The sequence below is a fragment of the Procambarus clarkii genome, chromosome 23, assembly GCF_040958095.1.
Source record: "Procambarus clarkii isolate CNS0578487 chromosome 23, FALCON_Pclarkii_2.0, whole genome shotgun sequence".
Lineage (NCBI taxonomy): Eukaryota > Metazoa > Arthropoda > Malacostraca > Decapoda > Cambaridae > Procambarus > Procambarus clarkii.
Window position 1 is genome coordinate 6472016 of NC_091172.1, and position 25225 is coordinate 6497240.

General features: G+C 41.6%; 1 protein-coding gene across 1 annotated transcript; it reads right to left on the reverse strand.

Moving 5' to 3' along the window:
• Positions 1-18026: 18026 nt before the first annotated feature.
• Positions 18027-19469, reverse strand: LOC138367665 (dentin sialophosphoprotein-like). Its single transcript, XM_069329619.1, has one exon. It carries the CDS (start codon positions 19467-19469, stop codon positions 18027-18029), a length of 1443 nt encoding a protein of 480 aa, XP_069185720.1.
• Between the last annotated feature and the right edge of the window lie 5756 nt (positions 19470-25225).

Here is a 25225-nt window from a genome sequence, read left to right on the forward strand (position 1 = left end):
CTGTCCCCACCATCCCCCACTCCTGTCCAGTTGTCCTCCCCACCATTTCCCACTCCCTCGTCTGATGCATTACCAAATAGTCTGATGCTCCCATCCAAAAATTGGGGACCTCAAATGATCTGATGTTTCCATCACTGAATAATAAGAACAGTTAAAAAAACGAAATTAAAAATAATTAAACAAATAAGTAAACTATACCCACGAAATGAACTGTATTTGTAAACAACACAGCTCAATTTCAATGCAGTGTCACACAAATAATTAAATCAAAACGACAATAAATCGAAATCTTTGAAAATTCAATTGATCAATGCAATTGGAAACATTGATATGGAATCGTAACATATTTAGTATAACATGTATTGCTCTTACATGCAACAGATCGCACTATTTTTATAAAAAAACCATGGATTTTCCTGTCACAAGTGTGGCATCTATACTTATTCTCATGAAATGAACGGTAGGGTAAACAACACAGCTCAATTTCAACGCAATGTCACACAAAATAATTAAATCAAAATGAAAATAAATCAAAATCTATGAAAATTCAATTTATCAATGCAATTGGAAACACTGAAATTGAATCATAACATATTTAGTATAGTGTGTGTTTGTACTTACATGCAACAGATGGCGCTGTTTTAAAAATAAAGCATGTTTTTACTTGTCACAGGTATGGCATCTATATAGTAGGTACCTAAAAACATGCACGTATTTGAATGGAAAGTTGTGTGAAAATTTCAAAGCAATTAGTGAAGATCTTTCGGAGATTAGAGTGTGTGTTGCTCTTACGTCCAACAGATAGCCCGGTTTTCAAAAAAGCATGTTCTTTCCTGTCACAGGTTAAGTATATATATAGTAGGTATATAAAAACACGTTCCTATTTGAATGCAACGTTATGTCAAAATTTTAAAGCAATCAGTAAGGAGGTTTCGAAGATTTCCCTCATGAAAAACACAGTTTAAAAAAAAAAAAAATGTTTTTCCCATCACTGTCGTGACATCTATATAGTATGTATATGAAAACTTGCTCGGATGTGAATGGATTGTTGTGTGATAATTTCTGAGCAATTGGTGAAGAACTTTCAGAGAATAGCGATTTTGAACAAACGAACATATACATTTTTATTTATATACTAGCTGTACCCGGCTATGTGTTAATATAACCCATGCGTTGCTGAGACACAGCAACCTTCCCGTGGCCCCCAGTCCTCCTCACCATCCCCTCGTCCTCCCAACTGTTCCTAACTCCCCTGTCCCCCTCGTCCTTCCAACCATTCCCTACTCCCCCATCCGCACGTCATTCCCACCGTTACCCCCCCCCCTCCTCTCCCCCGTCCTTTTGTCCTCCTCACCATCCTCCTTGTCCTTCTAACCATTCCCCACTCCCCTATCCCTTCGTCTTCCCCGCCATTTCCCACTCCCTCGTCCGATGTATTCTCAACTGATCTGATGTTCCCATCAGAAAATTGGGAACATGAAATGATCTAATGTTCCCATCACTGAAATATAAGAAAAACAGTTAAAAAACAATGAAAAAATAAACAAAATATCCTATACTAACGAAATAAATGGTATGGTAAACAACACAGCTCAATTCCAATGCAATGTCACACAAAATAATGAAATCAAAATGCAAATAAATAAAAATCTATGAAAATTCAATTTATAAATGAAATCAGAAAAATTGAAAGTGAATCACATCATATTTAGTGTAGGGTGTGTTGCTCTTACATGCAACAGATGGCGCTGTTTTCCAAAAAAGCGTGTTTTTACCTGTCACAGATGTGGCATCTATACACTCACGAAATGAACAGTATGGTAAAAAAAAACAGCTTCATTCCAATGCAATGTCAAACAAAATAGTTAAATCAAAATGAAAATAATTCGAAAACTATGAAAATTCAGTTTGTCAATGTAATCAGAAACATTGAAATGGAATTGTAACATAAATAGTATAGTGAGTGTTGCTATTACGTGCAACAGATGGCGCTGTTTCTAAAAAAAAAGCATGTCTTTACCTGTCACAGGTGTGGCATCTATATAGTAGGTATATAAAAACATGCACGTATTCGAATAGAAAGTTGTGTCAAATTTTCAAAGCAATCGGTGAAGAATTTTTGAAGATGACAGCATGTGTTTATTTTACGTCCAAAAGATTGCACTGTTTTTCAAAATAAGCATGTTTTTTCTTGTCACAGGTGAGGAATGTATATAGTAGGTATATAGAAACATTTGCCTATTCGAATGAGATGTTATATCAAAATTTTGATGCAATTGGTAAAGAGTTGATGGACCGAAACGTCGTCGTCCCTTCACCTTCTAGTGTGTGGTCTGGTCAACATACTTTTGCCACGTTATTGTGACTCATCGCCTGCAATTGGTAAAGACGTTTCAAAGATTTCCTTCACATGAAAAAGTTTTTTTTTTTTTAAAGCAAGTTTTTTCCTGTCACAAATGATCTGATGTTCCCATCAGAAAATTGGGAACATCAAATGATCTGATGTTCCCATCACCAAAACATAAGAAAAGCAGTTAAAAAAAGAAACGAAAAACCAATGAAAAAATAACAAAATAAACTATACTCATGAAATGAACAGTATGGTAAACATAACAGCTCAATTCCAACCCAATGTCACACAAACTATTTAAACCAAAATGAAAATAAATCGAAATCTATGAAAACTCAATTTGTCTATGCAATCAGAAACACTGAAAAGGAATCGTAACATATTCAGTGTAGCGTGTGTTGCTCTTACGTGCAACAGATGGTGCTGTTTCTTAAAAACAGGACGTTTTTATCTGCCACAGGTGTGGCATCTATACTTATACTTATGAAATGAACGGTAGGGTAAGCAACACAGATCAATTCCAACGCAATGTCACACAAAATAATTAAATCAAAATGAAAATGAATCGAAATCCATGAAAATTCAATTTATCAATGCAAACTGAATCACTGAAATGGAATCGTAACATATTTTGTGTAGCGTGTGTTGCTATTACGTGCAACAGAGGGCACTATTAAAAAAAAAAAACATGCTTTTACCTGTCACAGGTGTGACATCTATATAGTAGGTATATAAAAACATGCACATATTCGTATGGAACGTTGTGTCAAAATTTCAAAGAAATCGGTGAAGAACTCATCTTTTTTATAACATGTGTTGCTCTTGTGTCCAACAGATGGCACTGCTTTTCAAAAAAATCATTTTTTTTCCTATCACAGGTGAGGTATGTATATAGTAGGTATATAAAAGGACGTGCCTATTCGAATGCAATGTTGTGTTAAAATTTCAAAGCAATCATTAAAAAGGTTTCGAAGATTTCCCTCACATGAAAAACACAGTTTTTCAAAAAAGCATGTTTTTCTCCCTTCACAGACGTGGCATCAATATAGTATGCATATAAAAACTCGTTTTTTTTCTTTTTCTTTTAGATATATACAAGAGTTGTTACATTCTTGTACAGCCACTAGTATGCGTAGCGTTTCGGGCAGGTCCCTGGGAATACAATCCCCGCCGCGAAGAATCGTTGTTACAACCAAGTACACATTTTACTGTTGAGTTAAACAGAGGCTACAGTTAAGGATTTGCGCCCAGTAAATCCTCCCCGGCCAGGATACGAACCCATGACAAAGCGCTCGCGGAACTCCGGGCGAGTGTCCAGGCTTGGATGCGAACGGAACGTTGTGTGAAAATTTCAAAGCTATCGGTGAAGACCTTTCTGAGTTCAGCAATTTTGAACAAACGAGCATTTCCATTTTTATTTATATAGACAATTGTAAATGTTCGTTTGTTGAAAATCGCTAATCACCGAAAGTTCTTCAACGATTGCTTTGAAATTTTGATTAACAATTAACACGTTATAAACAATATGACATTGTCAGACCACAAAGGAAGGATTAAGACAGAAATTTCTTTAAATACTTTCGTATATAATAATTCATCTTCAGAAGGATGGTGAAGGGTGATATTGATCCTTCTGAAGATGTAATATTAAATTTAAAAGTATATAATGAATTTAAGGAAAATCCTTTCTTAATTCGTCCTTTGTGGTCTGACTTTGTCACATTGTCCATCACGGATTAATTTCTTTGTGATTTACATTATATGGCTTGTATGTCTTTTTCTAATTTGTATTAAACAAGATTCATTTTTTTTCTAATAAAAGTGTTTTTACAATTTCCTTATTGAAGAAGAATTAATTTGGAAGAATCGATATCTTCCAATGAATTTGGTAGGAATTTCCTGGCAAAGGAATGAATTGACAGTTAGATAATTTGACATTTTTACACAGAATATTTATGCAGCAAAATTCGAAATTCAATCATTTAGATGTTTATCCTAGATAATATGAATTACCATTTTTTCAAGGTATTTTGTAAATGGCGCTTATCACTATTAGGGAGTGTTTTCCAACTAACAATTTTCTAACTGTATTTTCATAACTAAATACCCAGCAAACACAAAACGTTGTGGCAACCTCCTATAACGTTTCAACAGGGTTGTGGGAAAGACAAGCTACAAGTGTGGTTCAACAGGCACGTGAGTAACCTTTAACCCAAGAATGGTAAAAGTATTTCTTTAAGTAATATGGTAAATGCTGCATTTTCTAACACTAGTTTCACAATATATATTAAAAAAATATTTTGTTCATGTTTAAATATTAAATTTATGTACATTACACATATAAAATGTGAATGTTGTGTTTTAGTTGTATCATAGGTGTGCAAAACATTTTCTTATTAAAATGACTTTGCAAAAAAAAAAAAAAAATGATATAACCCTATTTGCTAAATTTAAGTAATACTGATTTCATGTTTAAAATTATATTTATGTACTCTATGTATAATACATTATTATAAATGGAAAATGTTGTTGCACTGGTGTATGAAGGACACACCCAACATTTAATCCCTCCCACCTCCACTGCCCCCTCCTCATCCTCCTTCTCTTACCCCTATCCCACCTCCTCCACTACCCCCACCACAAGCACCTCCACTACCAACACCACCACCACCACCACCACCACCACTAGCACCTCCACTACCACCACCTCAACTATCACAACCATAACCACCGCCTCCACAACCACCACCACCACCACCACCTACACCACCACCTCCACCAGCACCTCCACTACCATCACCTCCACTATCACAACCATAAACACCACCTTACCTACCACCACCATCAGCACCTCCACTACTACCACCAACACACACTACCACACTATACCATACACCCTTACCACACTCCATCACACCACCAGCACACACCACCACTACCACACACCACCACTACGACACTAAACCACACACCACCACTACCACAACACCACCACTCACCACCTATACCTCACCACCACCACACATTACTTCAACCACAATACACCACCACACACTCCACATCAAAAACCACTATTACCACTCCACACCACTTTACCACACCACTACACCACCCCACCACACTACCTCACCACACTATAACACCACACTACCACACCACTTTACCACACCACTACACCACCCCACCACACTACCTCACCACACTATAACACCACACTACCACACCACATTAACACACAACACTCCACATCAAAAACCACTATTACCACACCACACCACTCTACCACACCACTACACCACCCCACCACACTACCTCACCACACTATAACACCACACTACCACACCACATCACCACACAATTACCACACAACACTAACACACCACCCCACCACACTACCACACAACCCTACCATATTACTACACCATGCCACCACACCTCCATCATACATCCACCACTGAGACATCAGCGCACGATACTTCTACCTCCATGAGAACTAGTACCGCACTACTACTACACCACAACTACCACACTGCAATTACTACACAGCCCCACCACACTACCATACCACTGCACCATATTACCACACCACACCACCACGGTACCATCACTACCACACCACAACCACGAACTCCATCAACCACCAACTATGACCATCACTCACAACTGCCACCAACGACAACAACAGACCACCCCTGACACCAACCACAACCCACCAAGAACAACCACCACCACAACTATCATGGATTCTCCATTAAGTGAAAATAATGAGTGACAAATGTTGAACCCACCTCTATAATACTCCTGTTTTATTTTTACTAAATGTAGAAATATATTTTTTTATATTTCTACATTTTTATATACATACATTTTTTAAAACACCAATCATGAAAATTACATTTATGCAACATTTGTGGTTGCCACAAGGTCTCAAAATTTTGGTTAGCCAACGTTCAGTGCAGTAAGTTGTACTCACTTAGTTGTGCTTGCGGGATTTGAGCTTTGTCTCTTTTGTCCCGCCTCTCAACCGTCAATCAACTGGTATACAGATTCCTGAGCCTACTGGGCTCTATCATACCAACATTTGAAACGTGTATGGAGTCAGCCTCCACCACATCACTTCCTAGTGCATCCCATTTGTTAACTACTCTGACACTGAAAAAATTATTTCTAACGTCTCTGTGGCTCATCAGGGTACTACGTTTCCACCTGTGTCCCCTTGTTCGTGTTCCAACTGTGCTGAAGAGTTTGTCTTTGTCCACCCTGTCAAGTCTCCTGAGAATTTTGTAGGTGGTTATCATATTTACCCTTACTCTTCTGTTTTCCAGGGACGTGAGGTTCAGCTCCTTTAGCCTTTCCTCGTAGCTCGTACCTCCAAGTTCCGGGACGAGTCTCGTGGCATTACCACTGAATATTCTCTAACTTTGTCTTGAGATTAACTAGGTATGGACTCCAGGCTGGAGCTGCATATTCCAGGATTGGTCTGATATAAGTGGTATACAGGGTCCTGAACGATTCTTTACACAAGTTTCTTAAGGCAGTTCTTATATTGGCCAACCTAGCATATGCCGCTGATGATATCCTTTTGATGTGAGCCTCTGGGGACAAGTTCGGTGTGATATCAACCCCCAGATCTTTCTCTCTACTTGACCCTTGCAGGATTTCACCTCCCAGATGATACCTTGTGTTCAGCCTTCTGCTCCCTTCGCCTAATTTCGTTACTTTACACTTTCCTGAGTTGAACTTTAGCAGCCATTTTCTAGACCATTCCTCCAGTTTGTGCAGGACATCCTGTAGTATCTGTCTATCTTCATCTGTCTTGATTCTTCCCATAATTTTTGCATCATCAGCAAACATTGAGAGGAATGAATCTATACCATATGGAAGATCGTTTACATATATTAGAAACAGGATGGGTCCAAGTACTGAGCCCTGTGGGACTCCTCTAGTGACATCTCGCCACTCTGATGTCTCCCCCCTCACAGTTACTCGCTGTTTCCTGTTGCTTAAATACTCCCTTATCCACTGGAGCACCTTCCCTTTTACTCCTGCCTGTTGCTCCAACTTTTTTAACAGTCTTGTGTGGGGTACTGTGTCAAAGGCTTTCTGGCAGTCCAAGAAAATGCAGTCTGCCCACCCTTCTTTTTAATAATAATAATAATAATATTAATAATTTTTATTTAGGTAAAGGTACATACATAAAGAGATTTTACAAAGTTTGTTGGCTTTATAGATAGAGCTAGTACATACAATGCCTAAAGCCACTATTACGCAAAGCGTTTCGGACAGGAAAAAACACTAATGACTAAAGCTTAAAATTAATGGGTAAAAAGAAAAAAAATGCGTTGAGTACAAATAAAAATAGAGGTAAAAGAGGGGGGAACATTGTTGAAAAAGCAGCACAAATACAATTACAAATTATTACAGAAAATTACATTCAAACAGCGTTGATTTGAAAAACAAAAAAAAACAAAAAACATACATGGGTTGACAATAGAGGGGTAAGGTAGGTTACAGGGAATTTATTAGGTATAGCTTCGTTTTTAACTTAAACTGGTTGAGAGAGGTACTGTCTTTAACATGGTTGGGAAGGTCATTCCACATTCTGGGCCCCTTGATTTGTAGAGCATTTCTGGTTTTATTAAGTCGTACTCTAGGAATATCAAAACTGTATTTATTTCTGGTGTGGTGCTCATGGGTTCTGTTACAACCTTCTATGAAGCTTTTGAGATCAGGATTGGCATTATAGTTTAGCGTTTTATATATGTATAATACACATGAGAGAATGTGCAGTGACTTAATGTCTAACATATTCAGAGATTTGAGTAGGGGTACCGAGTGATGTCTGGGGCCAGAATTGGATATTGTCCTAATAGCAGCTTTGTGTTGAGTAATTAGAGGACGTAAGTGATTTTGGGTAGTAGAGCCCCAAGCACAAATACCATAGTTGAGATATGGATAGATAAGGGAGTAATAGAGTGTCACCAGGGCAGGGCGTGGTACATAATATCTGATCTTAGAAAGAATGCCCACAGTTTTTGAAACTTTTTTTGATATGTTTAGAATGTGTCCCTGGAAGTTCAGCTTGTGGTCAATGAGAATGCCAAGGAATTTGCCATCTAATTTGTTACAAATTTGGGTATTGTTTATTTTGAGATTTATTTGATTAGAGGATTTATTGCCAAACAGAATATAGAAAGTTTTGTCAATGTTAAGGGTGAGTTTGTTGGTAGTTAGCCACAGATGGACTTTATTTAGCTCAGTATTTACTTTTTCTTGTCTAAATTTTGGTACCTGGTCATAGAATTCTATTAACCCTGTGAGGCACTATTTACCATCTCTGAACCCATGCTGGTGGTGTGTTACAAAGCTATTTCCCTCCTGCCAAACACACACCGAAACTACGACGTTGGTACAACGTTCGAACAAGTTTTAACACCTCCTAATCAGTTATAACAACCAATATAGCAAGTTATAACAACGTTCTAATACGTCATAAACACGTTAAGCCAAGATGTAACAACTTTATTGCAAGTTGTAACAAGTGGAAAATAGAGACAGTTTCGGTTTGTGTTTCCAGAGATGAGCCTTGTCTTCACGATCTTCTCCATCACCTTGCATGGTATACAAGTTAGGGAAATCGCCTGTAGTTCAGTGCCTCTTGCCTGTTACCCTTTTTGTATACTGGGACTTCGTTAGCTGTCTTCCAACTTTCTGGTAGGTCTCCTGGTTTCCAGTGACCTGTTATACACCATAGAGAGTGGCACACTTAGTGCTTCTGCACCTTCCTTTAGTATCCATGGTGAGATTCTGTCAGGCCCAACAGCCTTTGTCACATTCAGCTCCAACAGATTCCTTTTGATCTCATCACTGGTGACGTTAAATTCCTCCAAGGTTGCTTGGTTTGCCTCCTCCTCGTTTAGTGCAGGGGCTTCTCCTTGTTCTTTTGTGAAGACCTCCTGGAATCTCCTGTTGAGTTCTTCACACACCTCCTTGTCATTCTCTGTGTATCTGTTCTTCCTTTTTCTCAGTTTCATCACTTGTTCCTTCACTGCTGTTTTCCTCCTGATGTGGCTGTGGAGCAGCTTTGGTTGGGTCTTGGCTTTACTCGCGATGTCATTTTCATACTGTGTCTCTGCTTATCCTCCTCACTCTGAGGTACTCATTTCTGGCCCTCTAGTATCTCTCCCTGCTCTCGGGTGTTCTGTTATTTCTGTATTTTCACCATGTTCTTTTACTCAGTTGCTTCGCTACCTTACATTCCTGGTTGAACCATGGATTCTTCTGGTGTTTTTCGTTTTTCTCATTTTGAACCGGGATAAACCATCTGCAGCTTCCTGGCACTTCTGGGTGACATAAACCATCATGTCCTGTACATTCTTGTCTCTAAGTTCTGTTTCCCTTGGTATTCCCCTTAGGAAGTTCCTCATCTCGTCATATTTTCCTCTCCGGTAATTCAGTCTTTTCCCTTCTGATCCCATCCTTGGATAGGTTATCCCTACCTCCACCAAGTACTCAAATGTCAATACACTGTGGTCACTCATTCCTATGGGGGCTTCAACTTTGACATACCTCATTCTGATTCATGCAGGGTGAATATCAGGTCGAGTCTGGCCGGATCGTTGTGGCAACCTAAAGTTGTTTCCTGGGGTAACACATGAGTATATAAAAGTTTCAAACTTTAACAATATTTTCGAAAAATATGGTAAATATAACTCATTTTGGGGGAATTTTCTCAGTGCATATTTTGTTATAAAATGTACATTGAGCTTTACAGCAAACTTCCAAAAACCTAGTGGATAACAAAACTCACGACCAATGAAATCAAATTTAGTTAAATCTTCAACTAAAAATTCTAGGGTAATACCTCGAAGAGTTCGAAGATAAAGAGATAAAACAAATGTGTTTCACATTATATCTATGCCCAGAGAAATAATGAAAATGAGGGAAATTTTGGGTAGACTTTCTTTAAACACTGAACATGTGTTTAAAGAAACAATCAAATTTTGATTGACAATCAAATTTTCATAGATATTCATTTAAATTTTCATTTGATGGTCAAATACATAAAATATCACTAACATACCTTAAACCTTAAAAGGTTTAACCTTTAATAAGGCAGATAACCATCATACCCTCGGATAATGAGAGCAGGAACCATCATACCCTCGGATAATGAGAGCAGGAACCATCATACCCTCGGATAATGAGAGCAGGAACCATCATACCCTCGGATAATGAGAGCAGGAACCATCATACCCTCGGATAATGAGAGCAGGAACCATCATACCCTCGGATAATGAGAGCAGGAACCATCATATCCTCGGATAATGAGAGCAGGAACCATCATATCCTCGGATAATGAGAGCAGGAACCATCATACCCTCGGATAATGAGAGCGGAAACCCATCATATCCTCGGATAATGAGAGCAGGAACCATCATACCCTCGGATAATGAGAGCAGGAACCATCATACCCTCGGATAATGAGAGCGGAAACCCATCATATCCTCGGATAATGAGAGCGGAAACCAATCATATCCTCGGATAATGAGAGCAGGAACCATCATACCCTCGGATAATGAGAGCGGAAACCCATCATATCCTCGGATAATGAGAGCAGGAACCATCATACCCTCGGATAATGAGAGCGGAAACCAATCATATCCTCGGATAATGAGAGCAGGAACCATCATACCCTCGGATAATGAGAGCAGGAACCATCATACCCTCGGATAATGAGAGCAGGAACCATCATACCCTCGGATAATGAGAGCAGGAACCATCATACCCTCGGATAATGAGAGCAGGAACCATCATACCCTCGGATAATGAGAGCGGAAACCCATCATATCCTCGGATAATGAGAGCGGAAACCAATCATATCCTCGGATAATGAGAGCAGGAACCATCATACCCTCGGATAATGAGAGCGGAAACCCATCATATCCTCGGATAATGAGAGCGGAAACCCATCATATCCACGGTTAATGAGAGCGGGAGCCCAATCATATCCTTGGATAATGAGAGCGGAAACCCATCATATCCTCGGGTAATGAGAGCGGAAACCTATCATACCTCGGATAATGAGAGCGGGAACCATCATACCCTCGTATAATGAGAGCGGGAACTCATCATATCCTCGGATAATGAGAGCAGAAACCTATCATATCCTCGGATAATGAGAGCAGAAACCTATCATATCCTCGGATAATGAGAGCGGAAACCCATCATATCCTCGGATAATGAGAGCGGAAACTTATCATATCCTCGGATAATGAGAACGGAAACCATCATATCCTCAGATAATGAGAGCGGAAACCTATCATATCCTCGGATAATGAGAGCGGAAACCCATCACACCACGGATAATGAGAGCGGAAACCTATCATATCCTCGGATAATGAGAGCGGAAACCCATCATATCCACGGATAATGAGAGAGTGAGCCCTATCATATCCTCGGATAATGAGAGCGGAAACCCATCATATCCACGGATAATGAGAGCAGGAACTATCATATCCTCGGATAATGAGAGCAGGAACTATCATATCCTCGGATAATGAGAGCGGGAACCCATCATATCCTCGGATAATGAAAGCGGAAACCCATCATATCCACGGATAATTAGAGCGGGAACCCATCATATCCTCGGATAATGAGAGCGGGAACCCATCATATCCTCTGATAATGAGAGCAGGAACTATCATATCCTCGGATAATGAGAGCAGAAACTATCATATCCTCGGATAATGAGAGCGGGAACCCATCATATCCTCGGATAATGAGAGCAGAAACTATCATATCCTCGGATAATGAGAGCGGGAACCCATTATATCCTCCGATAATGAGAGCAGGAACTCATCATATCCTCGGATAATGAGAGCAGGAACTATCATATCCTCGGATAATGAGAGCGGGAACCCATCATATCCTCGGATAATGAGCAGGAACTATCATATCCTCGAATAATGAGAGCGGGAACCCATCATATCCTCGGATAATGAGAGCGGGAACCCATCATATCCTCGGATAATGAGAGCAGTAACTATCATATCCCCGGATAATGAGAGCTGGAACTATCATATCCTCGGATAATGAGAGCGGGAACCCATCATATCCTCGGATAACGAGATCTGGAACCCATTATATCCTCGGATAATTAGAGCAGGAACCCATCGTATCCTCGGATAATGAGAGCAGGAACTATCATATCCTCGGATAATGAGAGCGGGAACCCATCACATCCTCGGATAATGAGAGCAGGAACTATCATAACCTCGGATAATGAGAGCGGGAACCCATCATATCCTCGGATAATGAGATCGGGAACCCATCATATCCTCGGATAATGAGAGCAGGAACTGTCATATCCTTGGATAATGAGAGCAGGAACTATCATATTCTCGGATAATGAGAGCAGGAACTATCATATCCTCGGATAATGAGAGCGGGAACCCATCATATCCTCGGATAATGAGAGCAGGAACTATCATATCCTCGGATAATGAGAGCGGGATCCCATCATATCCTCGGATAATGAGAGCAGTAACTATCATATCCCCGGATAATGAGAGCGGGAACTATCATATCCTCGGATAATGAGAGCGGGAACCCATCATATCCTCGGATAATGAGAGCAGGAACTATCATATCCTCGGATAACGAGAGCGGGAACCCATTATATCCTCGGATAATTAGAGCAGGAACCCATCATATCCTCGGATAATGAGAGCAGGAACTATCATATCCCCGGATAATGAGAGCTGGAACTATCATATCCTCGGATAATGAGAGCGGGAACCCATCATATCCTCGGATAACGAGATCTGGAACCCATTATATCCTCGGATAATTAGAGCAGGAACCCATCATATCCTCGGATAATGAGAGCAGGAACTATCATATCCCCGGATAATGAGAGCAGGAACTATCATATCCTCGGATAATGAGAGCGGGAACCCTTCATATCCTCGGATAATGAGAGCAGGAACTATCATATCCTCCTATAATGAGAGCGGGAACCCATCATATCCTCGGATAATGAGAGCGGGAACCCATCATATCCTCGGATAATGAGAGCAGGAACTATCATATCCACGGATAATGAGAGCGGGAACCCATCATATCCTCGGATAATGAGAGCAGGAACTATTATATCCTCGGATAATGAGAGCAGGAACTATCATATCCTCGGATAATGAGAGCGGGAACCCATCATATCCTCGGATAATGAGAGCAGGAACTATCATATCCTCGGATAATTAGAGCGGGAACCCATCATATCCTCGGATAATGAGAGCAGGAACTCATCATATCCTCGGATAATGAGAGCGGGAACCCATCATATCCTTGGATAATGAGAGCGGGAACCCATCATATCCTCGGATAATGAGAGCGGGAACCCATCATATCCTCGGATAATGAGAGCAGGAACTATCATATCCTCGGATAATGAGAGCAGGAACTATCATATTCTCGGATAATGAGAGCAGGAACTATCATATCCTCGGATAATGAGAGCGGGAACTCATCATATCCTCGGATAATGAGAGCGGGAACCCATCATATCCTCGGATAATGAGAGCAGAAACTATCATATCCTCGGATAATGAGAGCGGGAACCCATCATACCCTCGGATAATGAGAGCAGGAACTATCATATCCGAAAATAATGAGAGCAGGAACTATCATATCCTCGGATAATGAGAGCAGAAACTATCATATCCTCGGATAATGAGAGCAGGAACTATCATATCCACGGATAATGAGAGCGGGAACCCATCATATCCTCGGATAATGAGAGCAGGAACTATTATATCCTCGGATAATGAGAGCAGGAACTATCATATCCTCGGATAATGAGAGCGGGAACCCATCATATCCTCGGATAATGAGAGCAGGAACTATCATATCCTCGGATAATTAGAGCGGGAACCCATCATATCCTCGGATAATGAGAGCGGGAACCCATCATATCCTTGGATAATGAGAGCGGGAACCCATCATATCCTCGGATAATGAGAGCGGGAACCCATCATATCCTCGGATAATGAGAGCAGGAACTATCATATCCTCGGATAATGAGAGCAGGAACTATCATATTCTCGGATAATGAGAGCAGGAACTATCATATCCTCGGATAATGAGAGCGGGAACTCATCATATCCTCGGATAATGAGAGCGGGAACCCATCATATCCTCGGATAATGAGAGCAGAAACTATCATATCCTCGGATAATGAGAGCGGGAACCCATCATACCCTCGGATAATGAGAGCAGGAACTATCATATCCGAAAATAATGAGAGCAGGAACTATCATATCCTCGGATAATGAGAGCAGAAACTATCATATCCTCGGATAATGAGAGCAGAAACTATCATATCCTCGGATAATGAGAGCAGGAACTATCATATCCGAAAATAATGAGAGCAGGAACTATCATATCCTCGGATAATGAGAGCAGAAACTATCATATCCTCGGATAATGAGAGCAGAAACTATCATATCCTCGGATAATGAGAGCAGGAACTATCATATCCTCGGATAAAAGAAGAAATACCATTTCCAAGGAACCTTTTAGATTCCACAAGAACAAATTGATAATATTTTCGTGTACCGCCAATAAGTGTTTTCAAGGTTGAACGTCGCTGCCTTTTTAAACCATAATATGTACGCGTGTGCATTTTCTACGTGTACAATCGCATTCTTAATTAATTATCTAAATGTAAGCATGTGTGAGTCTCTATCTGTATTTTTGAACGACTGTATGTGTGCGTGTTCATGAATTTGTTTGTGTCCATTTTTAATAAATTAAGATATGAGCCAGACTTAGTGAAAGCTAAACTCTATAGAAAAATTATTCTTCTTGCCTTTGAAGTTAAAAAGCTTGATTACCAAAAATCTCCTCCGAAAATAATTTGAAAAGCTTTGGGCTCCAATCCTCACTTCATAAGCAAATATAAATATAATTTAGTCACAAGCAGTGAGATGTCTTATTAGCATACGCACCACCTGCAAAAGATGTCCACATGACGAGGCCTGAAGAAGGCATCGTAAGCTGATCAGTCTTCAGTGTAGTGCAGGTGCTTGAGCTCAACACACTGCCAGTCATAGTCTCCAGACCAAGAATCACCATCGGCACGCTAACAGTCTCCAACTGTCCACTTCAACTCAGTTAGGCTTTCATCTGTTCGACTTTAGGTCACCGCAGCCTCCAGGTATAGCACAATAAATTTTTCAAGTCCATAGCGATTTAAGTGCTCTTAAACCTATTACGTTTGCAGCTAAGTGATAGACGTCATTCAGGTTTTGCCTCTCAAGACACTAGTTTATTCATTTAAGACATGTGATATGGTGAAAAATATATGAAACTAATTATTTTTTAAACCAACAATTGGAATGCATTTACATATAACATATTTTAATATAAAAACACATCTAAAGTTTCCATCCATTCGATTCATTAACACAAACTATTATAGCTACATTAATCTCTATCAACAACCACACACATATTACACTCACACACACACACATTTGGAAGATGAAATACTTCAAGAGTCAGAGAGAGAGAAAGACCTGGGGGTTGATATCACACCAGACCTGTCCCCTGAAGCTCATATCAAAAGGATAACATCAGCGGCATATGTCAGGTTGGCTAACATAAGAACGGCCTATAGAAACTTGTGAAAGGAATCTTTCAGAACATTATATACCACATATGTCAGACCAATCCTGGAGTATGCGGCTCCAGCATGGAGTCCATATCTAGTCAAGTATAAGACTAAACTGGAAAGGTTCAAAGGTTTGGCACCAGACTAATTCCTGAACTGAGGGGTATGAGCTGAGTTCTCCAATGTAACAAGGGAGAACTCAGTGCTAATACTTAATGCACAGACTTGCTTATGAACAACAAGTTTGAAGTATAGAACTTTTAGACACTCACACCCACCAGGGGACTCGAACACTGGCCATCAAACTTGACGTTTATAAGAAAGTGTGTGCATTAAGCATTAGCACTGAGTTCTCCCATATAACAGGGCTTGATGAAAAACGTGAGGTATCCCTCACTGTCTCATTGTCTGGAGAGATGGAATATCTGGTTGGTTAAATACCCCAGACCTCCCACCTCTTTAGGGCTCTAAAGTATGGTGTAGTGGATACAAGTGCGTACCTGCCATCTTGATGACCAGTGTTCAAGTCCCCTGGTGGGTGTGAGTGTCTAAAAGTTCTATACTTCAAACTTGTTGTTTATATATATATATATATATATATATATATATATATATATATATATATATATATATATATATATATATATATATATATATATATATATATATGTCATACCTAGTAGCCAGAACGCACTTCTCGACCTACTATGCAATGCCCGATTTGCCTAATAAGCCAAGTTTTCCTGAATTAATATATTTTCTCTATTTTTTTTCTTATGAAATGATAAAGCTACCCATTTCAATATGTATGAGGTCAATTTTTGTTATTGGAGTTAAAATTAACGTAGATATATGACTGAACCTAACCAACCCTACCTAACCTAACCTAACCTATCTTTATAGGTTAGGTTAGGTTAGGTAGCCGAAAAAGTTAGGTTAGGTTAGGTAGGTTAGGTAGTCGAAAAACAATTAATTCATGAAAACTTGGCTTAAACTTGGGTCAAAAGCAATGCAACCTGGGATGTCACTGAATTCTCGAGGAGTCCTGAGGCTTACAACTGAAGCCCAATCACTACTGGACTGCGGAACTAGTGAACCATCAAGCGAGACAGTATAGGGGTGGGCAGCCCGTCCTCCAAACAAAGATCCAAAAGTGATTCCATGCACCCACCAAACCCACTGTTTATGAATGAAAAACGATTTACACACGACTCACAACTCATTTCGTTCGAACACTTCCGGAACAAGTGCTTCACTGACGAATTTTGTTCGAACCACAACGCTATAAATGTGTACCCACGTACTACAAATACAAATAATCGCCAACAGAGCCCAACCACCTAACCTAACCTAACTTATGCCTATATATGCATAATATGCTAATATATCATAATATTAATTTATATTTGAGAAAATTCCTGTTTTGAATGAACAGCATGTTAAAATTTATGAATGCGTCTGTGGGGTCGACCGCTGGTTGTAATGGACTTGAGTCGAGGACGGGTTGGGGTGGGGGGAGGTTAATGCGTGAAACTCTGATTGGGGCTTCAGTTGCAAGCCTCAGGACTACTTGAGGATTCAGCGAAATCCCAGGTTGCATTGCTTTTTTGCATGTCATGGAGTAGTGGTCTAGGGCGTTACCTTGAGAGTACCAAGTGAGCAAGGTTCAAATCCTCTTCATGGCTCCTTCTGAGTCTCTCATCATAATGAAATTATTCAGTAAGCATGCAGTGCTATCTTATTTTAATTATAATCACAAAGAACAACAACAAAAATTCTATAACTGTCATTAAAGAATGAACTCAGGTATAACAAATTCTCCGGACACAGGGAACGACACCGAGGCCACACAAGACCCACTAGGAGACCCACTGCTGCCGACGAGGACAAGTCATCATGGAGACGATGAATGTCTTTGTCATTGTGATGATCTCTCTTGCTGCTGGGGTAAGATCTGCTTATTGGCCCAAACTTTTCCTCTTCTTCTCTCATCAGTTATCGTCAGTTTTTGTCTGTTTCCTGATCACTATCATCTGCCTCTCCTAGCCCCTGATCACTATCATCTGCCTCTCCTAGCCCCTGATCACTATCATCTGCCTCTCCAAGCCCCTGATCACTATCATCTGCCTCTCCTAGCCCCAGATCACTATCATCTGCCTCTTCTAGCCCCTGATCACTATCATCTGCCTCTCCTAGCCCCTGATCACTGTCATCTGCCTCTCCTTGCCCCTGATCACTATTATCTGCCTCTCCTAGCCCCTGATCACAATCATCTGCCTCTCCAAGCCCCTGATCACAATCATCAGCCTTTCCTAACCCCTGATCACTGTCATCTGCCTCTCCAAGCTCCTGATCACTGTCATCTGCCTCTCCAAGCTCCTGATCACTATTATCTGCCTCTCCAAGCTCCTGATCACTTTTATCTGCCTCTCCTAGCCCCTGATCACTATCATCTGCCTCTCCTAGCCCCTGATCACTATCATCTGCCTCTCCAAGACCCTGATCACTATCATCTGCCTCTTCAAGCCCCTGATCACTATCATCTGCCTCTCCAAGCCCCTGATCACTATCATCAGCCTCTCCTTGCCCCTGATCACTATTATCTGCCTCTCCTAGCCCATGATCACTATCATCGGCCTCTCCAAGCCTCTGATCACTATCATCTGCCTCTCCTAGCCCCTGATCACTATCATCTGCCTCTCCTAGCCCCTGATCACTATCATCTGCCTCTCCAAGCCCCTGATCACTATCATCTGCCTCTCCAAGCCCCTGATCACTATCATCTGCCTCTCCTAGCCCCTGATCACTATTATCTGCCTCTCCTAGCCCCTGATCACTATTATCTGCCTCTCCTAGCCCCTGATCACTATCATCTGCCTCTCCTAGCCCCTGATCACTATCATCTGCCTCTCCAAGCCCCTGATCACTATCATATGCCTCTCCAAGCCCCTGATCACTATCATCTGCCTCTCCAAGCCCCCGATCACTATCATCTGCCTCTCCTTGCCCCTGATCACTATTATCTGCCTTTCCTAGCCCCTGATCACTATCATCTGCCTCTCCAAGCCCCTGATCACTATCATCTGCCTCTCCTAGCCCCTGATCACTATCATCTGCCTCTCCAAGCCCCTGATCACTATCACCTGCCTCTTCTAGCCCCTGATCACTATCATCTGCCTCTTCTAGCCCCTGATCACTATCATCTGCCTCTCCTAGCCCCTGATCACTATCATCTGCCTCTCCAAGCCCCTGATCACTATCATCTGCCTCTCCTAGCCCCTGATCACTACCATCTGCCTTTCCTAGTCCCTGATCACTATCATCTGCCTTTCCTAGCCCCTGATCACTATTATCTGCCTCTCCTAGCCCCTGATCACTATCATCTGCCTTTCCTAGCCCCTGATCACTACCATCTGCCTCTCCTAGCCCCTGATCCACTATCATCTGCCTCTCCTAGCCCCTGATCACTACCATCTGCCTTTCCTAGTCCCTGTTCACTATCATCTGCCTTTCCTAGCCCCTGATCACTATCATCTGCCTTTCCTAGTCTCTGTTCACTATCATCTGCCATCATTGATCTTTTATAACCATTTTCTGTTTTCACTGAAGTCTTTCCTCAATCTTTGGCTTGCAATGACTCCATATCACCATCATCTGCTTTCACTGACCCTATATCACTATCATCTACCTAGTTAATGACCCCCTTATCAACATCACCTGGATAGGGAAAATGGAGTGTAGACCTTCCCACCATGTGCCCTTGCAATGCTGCAAACATTTCATGTAACATTGCAAGAGGTGTGGGTTGCAACATTACAACGAAGGTAAAAATTGGGATTTGCAGCAAATATTGTCAAGCAAACTTACACCATGAGAGGCGAGACAGTTGAGAGGCGGGACCAAAGAGCCAAAGCTCAACCCCCGCAAGCACAATTAGGTGAGTACAATTAGGTGAGTACATGACGCAACGTGATGCAGTAGGGTTGGGAGCAAGAAGGGCACATGGGCCATAGTTGGGGGGAAGAGTGAAATCATACATGTCTGTGGAATGAACGAAGCTTAATGGGAAATTTCAGTGTTTTGAAAAGTGTCCGTAAGGAGTAGGAGAAGCAGGAGTTCACTTCGATCAGTGAAATGAAGTCGAAGAGTTCTAATGAAATTATGGTTCTACACAGCGTAGGCATACATTGAATTATATTTGGAAGGTAGTATTATTGCAAGGCTGAAGGTAGTATCATTGCAAGACTGTTGCAATAGAGTTGGGAGTAAGAAGAACATTTGGGGCTCACGTTGGAAGAGAGAGACTGGATGTCCCTATAATTTGAATGAAGATTTGGGGAAATTTCAAATTGTTTCGAGCATTTTCAGAAAAGAGAAGTACCCTGTAAGTATGAGATCATTCCACTGATCTCGATGTGAACGATCACATCGTTCAGTGGAATGTACTAATGCAGTACATGAATAGCACTCATACTAGCAAAATTCGGAGGTTTAGAGAATAAACGTTCAGTATAAGCACAAATGTTTTTAAACGGATATATTAATACTGATTGAACAATATTTATACATAAACAAAATTACAAAACTTGTTATGTTGAAAGGTGGGTACGAAATATTGCTGGGTACATGCATTAGAAAAGACTTTAGGATGAATTTGTGAAACCATTAGATCTAAGAAAATATATGCGTGAGACTCACCTGTGGCTACACAGGAGAACAGCAACACGGGTCTCTCAAGTACCTGACGCCAGAAGGTGCTCGACTCATCAAGCAGTGATGTTTAGATGTGATAATGAGACCTCTCCTCCATCCCTCACACGCTCACAGTGTCATGACACACCATGACACACAGGCTGATGGGCTGACAGTAACATTCTTCTCTACGATCTATAAAAGTTAAGATGATTCCTGGAATCTATTAACTGTTCTACCCAAGGGAAGATATTTAAAAGAAAATTAGATAACAGGAGATTCTAAACATAGACGTAAAATCCTCAAAATTGGTATGATGAAAACTCGTATTGGCAAGATTAAGACTCTATATACATTACTTTGCTAATCTTGCTTCGGAAAACTGTGGATTATCAGTTAGCACTTGGAAATACATCTCTCTCTCTCTCTCTCTCTCTCTCTCTCTCTCTCTCTCTCTCTCTCTCTCTCTCTCTCTCTCTCTCTCTCTCTCTCTCTCTCTCTCTCTCTCTCTCTCTCTCTCTCTCTCTCTCTCTCTCTCTCTCTCTCTCTCTCTCTCTCTCTCTCTCTCTCTCTCTCTCTCTCTCTCTCTCTCTCTCTCTCTCTCTCTCTCTCTCTCTCTCTCTCTCTCTCTCTCTCTCTCTCTCTCTCTCTCTCTCTCTCTCTCTCTCTCTCTCTCTCTCTCTCTCTCTCTCTCTCTCTCTCTCTCTCTCTCTCTCTCTCTCTCTCTCTCTCTCTCTCTCTCTCTCTCTCTCTCTCTCTCTCTCTCTCTCTCTCTCTCTCTCTCTCTCTCTCTCTCTCTCTCTCTCTCTCTCTCTCTCTCTCTCTCTCTCTCTCTCTCTCTCTCTCTCTCTCTCTCTCTCTCTCTCTCTCTCTCTCTCTCTCTCTCTCTCTCTCTCTCTCTCTCTCTCTCTCTCTCTCTCTCTCTCTCTCTCTCTCTCTCTCTCTCTCTCTCCTCTCTCTCTCTCTCTCTCTCCTCTCCTCTCTCTCTCTCTCTCTCTCTCTCTCTCTCTCTCTCTCTCTCTCTCTCTCTCTCTCTCTCTCTCTCTCTCTCTCTCTCTCTCTCTCTCTCTCTCTCTCTCTCTCTCTCTCTCTCTCTCTCTCTCTCTCTCTCTCTCTCTCTCTCTCTCTCTCTCTCTCTCTCTCTCTCTCTCTCTCTCTCTCTCTCTCTCTCTCTCTCTCTCTCTCTCTCTCTCTCTCTCTCTCTCTCTCTCTCTCTCTCTCTCTCTCTCTCTCCTCTCTCTCTCTCTCTCTCTCTCTCTCTCTCTCTCTCTCTCTCTCTCTCTCTCTCTCTCTCTCTCTCTCTCTCTCTCTCTCTCTCTCTCTCTCTCTCTCTCTCTCTCTCTCTCTCTCTCTCTCTCTCTCTCTCTCTCTCTCTCTCTCTCTCTCTCTCTCTCTCTCTCTCTCTCTCTCTCTCTCTCTCTCTCTCTCTCTCTCTCTCTCTCTCTCTCTCTCTCTCTCTCTCTCTCTCTCTCTCTCTCTCTCTCTCTCTCTCTCTCTCTCTCTCTCTCTCTCTCTCTCTCTCTCTCTCTCTCTCTCTCTCTCTCTCTCTCTCTCTCTCTCTCTCTCTCTCTCTCTCTCTCTCTCTCTCTCTCTCTCTCTCTCTCTCTCTCTCTCTCTCTCTCTCTCTCTCTCTCTCTCTCTCTCTCTCTCTCTCTCTCTCTCTCTCTCTCTCTCTCTCTCTCTCTCTCTCTCTCTCTCTCCTCTCTCTCTCTCTCTCTCTCTCTCTCTCTCTCTCTCTCTCTCTCTCTCTCTCTCTCTCTCTCTCTCTCTCTCTCTCTCTCTCTCTCTCTCTCTCTCTCTCTCTCTCTCTCTCTCTCTCTCTCTCTCTCTCTCTCTCTCTCTCTCTCTCTCTCTCTCTCTCTCTCTCTCTCTCTCTCTCTCTCTCTCTCTCTCTCTCTCTCTCTCTCTCTCTCTCTCTCTCTCTCTCTCTCTCTCTCTCTCTCTCTCTCTCTCTCTCTCTCTCTCTCTCTCTCTCTCTCTCTCTCTCTCTCTCTCTCTCTCTCTCTCTCTCTCTCTCTCTCTCTCTCTCTCTCTCTCTCTCTCTCTCTCTCTCTCTCTCTCTCTCTCTCTCTCTCTCTCTCTCTCTCTCTCTCTCTCTCTCTCTCTCTCTCTCTCTCTCTCTCTCTCTCTCTCTCTCTCTCTCTCTCTCTCTATATATATATATATACATATATATATATATATATATATACGTGTAGCACAAGTATACGTGCAGCACAAGTATACGTGCAGCACAAGTATACATGTATCACAAGTATACGTGCAGCACAAGTATACATGCAGGACAAGTATACGTGCAGTAGAAGGATACATGCAGCGGAAGTATTCGTGCAGCGGAAGTATTCGTGCAGCAGAAGTATACATGCAGCGGAAGTATTCGTGCAGCAGAAATATACATGCAGCACAAGTATACATGCAGCACATGTATACGTTAAGCACAAGTATATGTGCAGCACAAGTATACATGCAGCACAAGTATATGAGCAGCACAAGTATACATGCAGCACAAGTATACATGCAGCACAAGTATACATGCAGCACAAGTATACGTGCAGCACAAGTATACATGCAGCACAAGTTTACGTGCAGCACAAATATACATGCAGCACAAGTATACATGCAGCACAAGTATGCGTGCAGCACAAGTATACGTGCAGCACAAGTATACGTGCAAAACAACTTCACGTGCAGCACAAGTATACATGCAGCACAAGTTTACGTGCAGCACAAGTATACATGCAGCACAAGTATACGTGCAGCACACATATACATGCAGCACAAGTTTATGTACAGCACAAGTATACATGCAACACAAGTTTACGTGCAGCACAAGTATACATTCAGCACAAGTTTACATGCAGCACAAGTTTACGTGCATCACAAGTATACGTGCGGCACAAGTTTGCGTGCAGCACAAGTATACATGCAGCACAAATATACATGCAGCACAAGTTTATGTGCAGCACAAGTATCAGTGCAAAACAACTTCACGTGCAGCACAAGTATACATGCAGCACATGTATACATGCAGCACAAGTATACATGCAGCACAAGTTTGCGTGCAGCACAAGTATACATGTAGCACAAGTATACGTGCAGCACAAGTATACATGCAGCACAAGTTTACGTGCAGCACAAGTATACATGCAGCACAAGTTTACGTGCAGCACAAGTATACATGCAGCACAAGTATACATGCAGCACAAGTATACATGTATCACAAGTATACATGCAGCACAAGTATACATGCAGCACAAGTATACATGCAGCACAAGTTTACGTGCAGCACAAGTATACATGCAGCACAATTATACGTGCAGCACAAGTATACGTGCAGCACAAGTATACGTGCAGCATTAGTATACGTGCAGCACAAGTATACATGCAGCATAAGTATACGTGCAGCACAAGTATACATGCAGCATAAGTATACGTGCAGCACAAGTATACATGCAGCATAAGTATACGTGCAGCACAAGTATACGTGCAGCACAAGTTTACGTGCAGCACAAGTATACGTGCAGCACAAGTATACGTGCAGCACAAGTATACATGCAGCATAAGTATACGTGCAGCACAAGTATACATGCAGCACATGTATACATGCATCATAAGTATACGTGCAGCACAAGTATACATGCAGCATAAGTATACACGCAGCACATGTATACATGCAGCACAAGTTTACGTGCAGCACAAGTATACATGCATCACAAGTTTACGTGCAGCACAAGTATACATGCAGCACAAGTTTACGTGCAGCACAAGTTTACGTGCAGCACAAGTATACGTGCAGCACAAGTTTGCGTGCAGCACAAGTATACATGCAGCACAAGTATACGTGCAGCACAAGTATACGTGCAGCACAAGTTTACGTGCAGCACAAGTTTACGTGCAGCACAAGTATACATGCATCACAAGTTTACGTGCAGCACAAGTATACATGCAGCACAAGTTTACGTGCAGCACAAGTATACATGCTGCACAAGTATACATGCAGCACAAGTATACGTGCAGCACAAATTTACGTGCAGCACAAGTATACATGCATCACAAGTTTACGTGCAGCACAAGTTTACGTGCAGCACAAGTATACATGCAGCATAAGTTTACGTGCAGCACAAGTATACGTGCAGCACAAGTTTATGTGCAGCACAAGTATATATGCAGCACAAGTATACATGCAGCACAAGTATACGTGCAGCACAAGTATACGTGCAGCACAAGTTTATGTGCAGCACAAGTTTACGTGCAGCACAAGTATACATGCATCACAAGTTTACGTGCAGCACAAGTTTACGTGCAGCACAAGTATACACGCAGCACAAGTTTACGTGCAGCACAAGTATACATGCATCACAAGTTTACGTGCAGCACAAGTATACATGCAGCACAAGTTTATGTGCAGCACAAGTTTACGTGCAGCACAAGTATACATGCAGCACAGGTTTACGTGCAGCATAAGTTTACGTGCAGCACAAGTATACGTGCGGCACAAGTTTGCGTGC